General features: G+C 35.1%; 1 protein-coding gene across 2 annotated transcripts in view; it reads left to right on the forward strand.

Annotated features, from left to right (window-relative positions):
- Positions 1-5,346, forward strand: part of LOC112506760 (aldehyde dehydrogenase family 2 member C4-like) — a 9,046-nt gene extending 3,700 nt beyond the window's left edge. The window contains exons 3-9 of one of the 2 annotated variants that reach the window (XM_025111016.1): positions 3,111-3,494; positions 3,883-3,972; positions 4,180-4,353; positions 4,444-4,581; positions 4,661-4,798; positions 4,869-4,930; positions 5,016-5,346. In XM_025111016.1, coding sequence (XP_024966784.1) covers positions 3,111-3,494; positions 3,883-3,972; positions 4,180-4,353; positions 4,444-4,581; positions 4,661-4,798; positions 4,869-4,930; positions 5,016-5,289 — 1,260 coding nt within the window. In that variant the 3' untranslated portion in view covers positions 5,290-5,346. The remainder of the gene's footprint in view (positions 1-3,110; positions 3,495-3,882; positions 3,973-4,179; positions 4,354-4,443; positions 4,582-4,660; positions 4,799-4,868; positions 4,931-5,015) is intronic. The other variant, XM_025111017.1, reaches the window with a different exon arrangement.
- The last annotated feature ends 3,269 nt before the right edge of the window (positions 5,347-8,615 follow it).

An 8,615-nucleotide genomic window follows, 5' to 3' on the forward strand; every position in this document is an offset into this window, starting at 1 on the left:
CTCTTCATTTCTTAATTTTTCACTTTTTTTCTTCATATTACATATTATATAATTATTAGAAAATAACAGTAAAAAATACTGATATAAAAAATTAATAAAAAAAATTAAACATTTATTTACCCAAACATTTATTCTTTAAAAAAATTAAAGAGAAAACATTTTTTTTCGATATAGAAGGGGGCGGCCCCTCCAATCAAGAAAAAGAGAAAGTAAAGACAAATTTTTTTGATTTTTAATTTTTTATAAAAGACAGGAAGCAAAACCAATGATAACACACGAGAGGAAGCTAAACCTAAGCAGCCACAAGAAAAGAGCAAATATCATAAAAGAGAGATGAGAAGAAAGGAGGGGAGGAGGAGGGGAGGAGGAGGGAAGGAACCAACCACTAGGGAAGATTCCAGACAAGCTTAGCACGAACAACGTTTGGGGAAGGCTTCATGGTAAGGCCAATCAGCCTGGATCGAACATCATTAGAGATGGTCTTGACCACCATGTCAGAAAATCTTCTCTTATTCTTGAAGGTGCGATTATTCCTTTCTTGCTAGAGGTGGTAGACGGTTCTAGCAAGCATTAAACGACGAATGATAGACCAAATAGTCTTGCCTTTGGCGGCTTGCTGGAACATACTGATAATATCAGCCCAGTTATCTAGGATAATAGGGAGGTTCAGTTTGGGCTTAAGGCCATTCCAAACCAGGTTAGGGAACGGACACTCAAAGAATAGATGCTGATGAGAATCAGCCCCGTTAAGACAAAAAGCACAAGACATGTTAGAATAGGCATCCCAGAAACGAAGCTTATCATGCATCTTTAGACACTGCTTGAGGGCAACCCAAAGAACGAAAGCACGTCTGGGATGTTTTAAGAGAACTAGACCATGGGATGCCACCCGACATCCGGCTCATTGGGGCGGATGGAGAGCCAGACCTCATGGACAGAGAAAGAAGTGAGACGACCATCCCTTTTTTCTAGAAGAGTTTATCAGGGACAGAAGGGGAAAGGACAGGAGGGGATGAATCACAAATAAGGGGATTGGGACAATCCCGTAGGTGGGGGCAAGTCCAGCTTCCCTAACAAATAATGTCCTTAATGCAAGCGTTGAGGGAGAGGTTAGCGCTAAGGATATTACGGGGAGAGATTTGTTGGCAGAGGGGGCCAACAGGATGCCAGTTGTCAAACCAGGCAGAGGAGGAAGCGCCATCACCCATTTGGGAGACAATGAAGTCTCGTATCTTATCCCGCATACCCAAGATCTTCCTCCAACCTCAACCAACATCGTTGTGGATCGGGGTATCCTAGAAATTTCGGTCTTTAAGCCTGTAGGAGTGGATCCATTTAACCCATAGAGAGTCCTTATTGGTAAGGATTCTCCGAATGTGGGAGGCTATAAGGGCAAGATTCTAGTTGGTTAGGCTTTTAATACCAAGTTCGCCTTGAGATTTTTGAAGGCAGACGGTCTTCCAGGAGACCTTTGTTTTCCCTCTGTTAAGCTCACCATGGCACAACAGGAAGCTCCGCATGAGCTGCTCAATCTCCTTTGAAATGGAAACAGGGAGAACGAAGATCGAGGCCCAATAAATATGCATGGAGGTCAGGACCGAGAGAATGAGCTGCAACTTACCGGCAAATGAGAGAGATTTGATTTTCCAGTCATTTAAACAGGATTTAAGTTTGTTGACGAGACCCTTACGGTCATTGTGATAAAGACGAGTCGTGATAAGGGAGACACTGAGATAACGGACCGGAAGGGAACCCACTAGGAACTGAATGATAGAATGAATGGTACTCTTAGTGTGCTCGCCGATGCTACAATAAAATACATCGCTTTTGGCCGGACTGGGGAACAAGCCGACACAATTCCAGTGATAGGACATAATCACATTCACCAAGTCATAATATGAGGAGATCATCAGCAAAGCAAAGATGAGTGATCTTCAGCTCCTCACAATTCTAGTGATAGTTAAAGGTGTCCGTCTCACTGATTTTTCTTTTGGTCAGGAGGTTTAGAACCTCCATGACCAGGGGGAAGAGATAGTGGGAAAGGAGGTCACCCTGCCTCAAGTAACGACTTCCCTTGAAATAGCCATGGAGGTTTCCATTATTACTAACCGAGTAGGAAGCAGTGGAAACACATGTCATAATCCAGTTTATCATGGTAAGGGGGAAGCCATACTCGAAAAGGGCGGTACGAAGGAAATGTCAATCAACAGTATCATAAGCTTTTTTATGTTTTAGTTGGTTTGGTTTTTATAATAATGACATAAAAATAATAATAAAAAATTAAGCATTTATTTATATAAATAGTGATTAAAAAAGTAATAAAAGAGAAAAAAAGGAATAATTAATTAATTATATTAATTTAATTGTAATACATATATTTAAGTAACGAATATAATAAAAGAATAAGACAAAAAAAATGATTGTAGATAAGGCTAGGGGTGTAGTTAGCAAGGGTTAAGGGTGCTGATAACCCAAAAAATGTTACTTTCGTTGATTTTGACTTTCTCCTAATACTGTATTGTCATAATGACAAACTATAAATTTAATATAATGAAGGGTTTATTTTCCACCACATAAAACAAAAGAAAAATGACTCAAACAAACAGTTCACCAATTTAAATTGGTCTCTTGGTTATTTTTATAGTCAGATTTATCCAGATGTCACTATGACCATAATATCCATGTCCGAAATATTGTGGACCTGACTAAAAGGTAAAAAAATTATCAAATTCAATCCATGTCTGCAATTGCGACAATGCCACTTGCTAATCTAGTGGAATTTGATTTTTTTTTGTTTTTTAGACATGTACGCAATATTATGGATGTGGATATTGCAAACGTATTGACATTTTGATAAACTCGAAAGAAAAATGGCTAAAAGATCAATTTGAACTGATGAAATGACTATTTGAATCAATTTTCTAGAACTAAATCTTCCATTATTGTTTCGTTCTTCTTTGAAATTCTATAAATGGAAATTAAAGTAGACATGTAATTTCCCTTTTTTCACTTTCACCTTTCTCATATAATTTTCATTATAACATAACGAAGCAAAAATACCGAAAATATGTTTTATTTTCCAATGATTATATAATTTCAAATATTTGCAGATGAGGGGGAAAATAATGAATAAATTCGCTGATCTAATCGACGAAAACATTGAGGAACTAGCGCTACTGGAAACCCTTGATGCGGGTAAAGTTTTTAGCTTTGAGACCACGGTCGACATTCCTAGTATATCAAAAGAACTCCGCTATTTTGCTGGCGCCGCAGATAAAATTCACGGAAAAACTTTGAAATTGTCTAGCGAGTTTCAAGGCTATACTTTGCTCGAACCCATTGGCGTAGTTGGTCTTATCATCCCATGGAACTTCCCTAGTGCCATGTTTATTCTTAAATGTGCACCCGCTTTAGCCGCCGGCTGCACGATGGTCGTGAAGCCTGCAGAACAAGCACCCCTCCCAGCTCTCTACTTGGCCCATTTGGCTAAACTCGTAAGCAGAAATATATATATATATATATATATATATATATATATATAAAGAGAGAGAGAGAGAGAGAGAGAGAGAGAGAGAGAAAAGTTCAAAGGAGAACGCTAACTATTTAAGAAAACTAGAAAAAAATCGTTAATGTACAAAATCACATGTGATTTTATATTAAATGGAAGCGGACGACTTTTGAGGTCACTTAAGTTGCGGGGCAAAGTCACCCGAATCATATATGATTTTGTACATTAATGACTTTTTTTTATTTTCTTAAATAGTTAGCATTCTCGTTTGAATCTGCTTATATATATATATATATATATATATATGACACTTTAAAAAATTACATTGATACAACAGATGTTCTCACATTTTATCTGTTTTTTTGAATATATAGGCAGGGATCCCAGATGGTGTTCTCAATGTTGTGACAGGATTGGGACATATAGCAGGTGCTGCTGTAGCCTCACACATGGATATAGACTCTGTTAGTTCTTACAAACGAACCCTTTAAAAAATATTGTAACTAACCCAATAATTTATAATATAACTGGTGAAAGTTATTAATAGCCTATAACCTTAAGTTTATAAAGAGCTCACAAATCTATTTTTCTATCCATGTAGGATGGCTTGTTATAAAAAAGATTGGTTCCTGGCTCGTGATACTTATATCCGTTATGGTCTTCTTTTTCAGGTTAGTTTCACGGGATCAACAGAAGTTGGACGACGAATTATGCAGGCTTCGGCCACAAGCAATTTGAAAACAGTCTCTCTCGAACTTGGGGGTAAATCCCCGCTCATAATCTTTGACGATGCAGATGTTGATCAAGCCGCGGATCTTGCTCTCTTTGGGAGTCTTGCTAATAAGGTATATTTCACAAGTTTCATTTGATTATTTCACATAGTTTAGATTTCATATCGGTTTCATCTAAAATCTATAACTACAATTTGTGTGTAGGGAGAAATTTGTGTGTGTAGTTCGCGCGTATTTGTTCAAGAAGGGATTTATGATGAACTCATGAAAAAATTGGTTGAAAAGGCAAAAACCTGGATCGTCGGGGATCCGTTTGATCCTTCCACTTGTCAAGGACCACAAGTAATTACAAACAAATTAAAAACTCACCTAAAAAGGAAATATTACCGTTGTAAGTAACATCCCGCCTTTTTTTTCATAGGTTGATAAGAAACAATACGAGAGGGTGCTTTCGTACATTGATCATGGAAAGAGAGAAGGTGCAACGTTGCTAATCGGTGGTAAGCCTTGCGGAGACGAGGGATATTTTATAGAGCCAACAATCTTTGAAAATGTAGCGGTATGTGTCAAACAAAACGTTTCAGATACTGAAGTCGCATATTTGTTAATTCTCTTTCGTTTTTAACCAGGATGATTCGCTTATCGCAAGGGATGAAATCTTCGGTCCGGTAATGGCTGTCATGAAGTTCAAGTAAGTCTAATTTTTAAGTTATACAGTAATATCTAATTTGTAAATTCAAATTTTGAAAATAAATAGTTTGGAATAATAATTGTAGAACGGTTGAAGAAGTGATAAAGAGAGGGAATGCAACGTCATATGGTCTAGCGGCTGGGATTGTGACGAATGACTTGAACATAGCAAATAGGGTGTCGAGATCGATTCGGGCTGGTATCGTTTGGATAAACTGTTACCATAATTTCGATTCAGGATGCCCGATCGGAGGATACAAAATGAGCGGGTTCGGAAAAGATCACGGCATGGAAGCCCTACAAAAGTATATAAAAACGAAAGCCGTTGTCACTCCCATTTATGATTCGCCATGGTTGTAATAAATATCGTTTTATTTCAAGGAAATGGCATGGAATAAATATGTAATTGTTTGGGCTTTTTGTTATGTAATTGGGCTTCATATGGCTCGAATCGATATAAGTTTAGTTGGTTTCCTTGAATACTCCATTCTAGAGATGGCCAAATCGGCCCGGGCCGGCTCGGGACCGCCGGAGGACCGGGACGGGGACCGACAAAGGACTGGCCCGGACCGGTAAGGACCGGTTTTGGGACCGAAAACCGAGAACGGTTGAGGTTTTTGGTAGTTTCGTGGGACCGGGACCGACCAGGACCGGTTATGGGACTGACTATGGACCGGCCCGGCCCGACCCGAAAATTCAAATAATTTTATAAATAAATGTATTTTTAAATAATTTTATAATGTATTTTTATAAGAAAGTAATTTTAATTATATTAAAACGCATTTTTAAAGTGTTTGAGTGACCCAATTGTAAATTTTATAATGTATTAAAAATATATATCATTAAAAAAATCAAAAAAATCTTATTTTTTAATCCAAGGACCGGTTGGGACCCTAACCGGCGGCCCATAACCGGTTATGAGGTACCTTGATCGGTCCTATCATTTTCGACCGGGACCGGTTATGAGAAAAGTTAGGACCGATTGGGACCGGGACCGGTTTTTGGCCATCTCTACTCCATTCTACACATATCAGATCAAATTTCTAACTATTTTCATTAACTATTGGTCAATCCATGAACCAATAAAATTTTAAATCATATTATCAAAATCTTTAATTTCCTAATTTATCATTTGATTTACGGTTGAGATTGAATATCACAAACAAACATTACCTCTATATAGCGTTCAAATAAAAACCACCTAATTTGTACAAACCATACAAACTTCATTCAACTAATCATAATTTTTCATTTTGTTCATTTTTTTGTAATTATGAGAGGTTGATTAATCATTTTTATTGTGGATGATGTTAATCATGGATATTATCATCTTCATTATTTTAATTTTAGAGAAATACATGAAACAGTTTCATTAACTTTAGAGAAATACATGAAACAGTTTCATTAAGTAGTATATGAAACAATTTCATAACCATATATGAAACAACTTCATCAAAAAAAGTATTATATGAAACAATTTCACAAGATTAAACAATTTCATGAAAAAATTTCATAAAATTAAACAATGAAATCGACGAATGAGAGTAGTTTTTACGGTTTTTACAAATTGGAGTGGTTTTCATTTGATCGCTCCTCTATATATATATATATATATATATATATATATATATATAGGGTTGTGTTCACGTGAGACCGAGGGTTTTTTGTGAGACCGGTAAGATCAATTTATGTTCATTGATCAACTTTATAAACTAATGATCTAATGGTTTAAAGTTGTACGGTGACAATTTTGTAATTATTAAGAATTCTCGTGGCAATTTTGTGATTATTAAGAATTCTCGTGGCAATTTTGTGATTATGAATGTTCAGCTTGTAGATCTAATCCAATGGTTGAGAATTGGTCTTACAGGTCTCACGAAAAACCTTTGATCTCACATGATCTAAGTATATATATATATATATATATATATATGATTACAAATTTCCTAAGTTGTGTAAATAGTAAAAAAAAAACAACTTAAAAATATTCAAAATTGTTTTTCCTTCAAAATATTTATAACTAGAAATCATAGCTTTTGTAATCAAAATCATTTGAGAATACGTTACAAATTGTGATGAAATATTTAATAACTTTACACAACAACTAATTAAATGTTTGTCAAATAATCAATTTATGTTAAATAAACAATTGCAATTTGCAAACGAGACTTGCCATCGTGGGCTTTATAGAAGCTGCAGCAGTTATGTATGGGAATGGGGCGGGGACCTCAGTCCTCGTCTTCATCCCCGTCTCCGATTATTTATCTTTATCCCCGTCAGGGAATATAATCATATCCTCATCCCTAATGGGGAAACGATTTTTTCCCGTTTATATTATTTATTTTAAATTAAATATGTAAGAGACCAATATATTTAAATCTCAAACATTTTCAATAAACTAAAACCAAAATGAATTTAATTTAATAAAAAAAACCACAACATCATATAAGAACTAATAACCTAAAACAAAAAAAAAAATTCAATTAAATCCAAAAAAACTTAAAGTCACATGTATCAAAAGATATTGAGTAATATAAAACCATATCGAGTAATATACAAAACTTATCGATTAATTGCATTTTGACTTGACATCCAAAATATTACATATTAACATCCAGAAAATAACAATTTTAAATTATAAACCTAATTAGGAAATAAATAATTATGAACTACCGCTTTAGTTGAAATAAATAATATATATATATATATATAATGGGTAGGGTACGGGGCGGGGAGTACCATACCCGTCCCCGTCCCCATCCCCGGTTTGAGACAAACGGGGATCCCCCGTCCCTGATTTAAAGGGGAATCCCCGTCCCCAATCGGGGCAGGTGGACCGGGTTCCCCGACAGGTCGGGGCCCATTCCCATGCCTAGCAACAACCCACTTTAATTTGCTGGTCGTTTTACTTTTAGTTCCCTTTATTTTAAGGGCAAAATGCACAAAATAACAATATACTTTCATAATTTTTTTTATTATAGCATTGTACTTTCAAACTATTTTTTATTATAACATTGTACTCTGAAAAATTTACCCATTATAGCATTGGGTAACTTTTTGATTTAAATTTACCCATTATACTAGGTTTCCATACCACCTCATTTTCTACGTAGGCTGTCCACATGTACTATAGTGATGAGACTTTCTTATTACAACTTTGTATTTTCATAATTATTTTATTATAGCATTTACTAGTTTTTATTAAATAATGTACTTTTAATTTTAACATTTAGATATTTAACTTCTTATATGATTTCCAAAAATGTGAAAATATAACAATAAAAGATAAGAAAGAAGAAACGTGCGTATTTAATGTATGCAATATGTGGCCATCTCTTGTCACGTCAAACCTTATTTTGGTCACCACTCACAATTACGTTGCTTACGTAGGTGCCGTTAATAGGAGGTGTTAGAATGATCACTTTGATTTTTATCAAATATCAAATTCAATCCATAACATATCTTATTGTATTATATTATATATACATATATATATATATATATATATATATATATTATTTTAAATTATATATATATAGGGTTGGGTTCACGTGAGACCAAAAGTTTTTAGTGAAACCCGTAAGACCAATTTATGTTCATTGATCAACTTTATAAGTTAATGATCTAATGGTCTAAAGTTGTACGGTGACAATTTTGTAATTATTAAGAAGTCTCGTGGCAATTTT

Source organism: Cynara cardunculus (genome assembly GCF_001531365.2).
Source record: "Cynara cardunculus var. scolymus isolate 2C chromosome LG 2, CcrdV1, whole genome shotgun sequence".
NCBI lineage: Eukaryota > Viridiplantae > Streptophyta > Magnoliopsida > Asterales > Asteraceae > Cynara > Cynara cardunculus.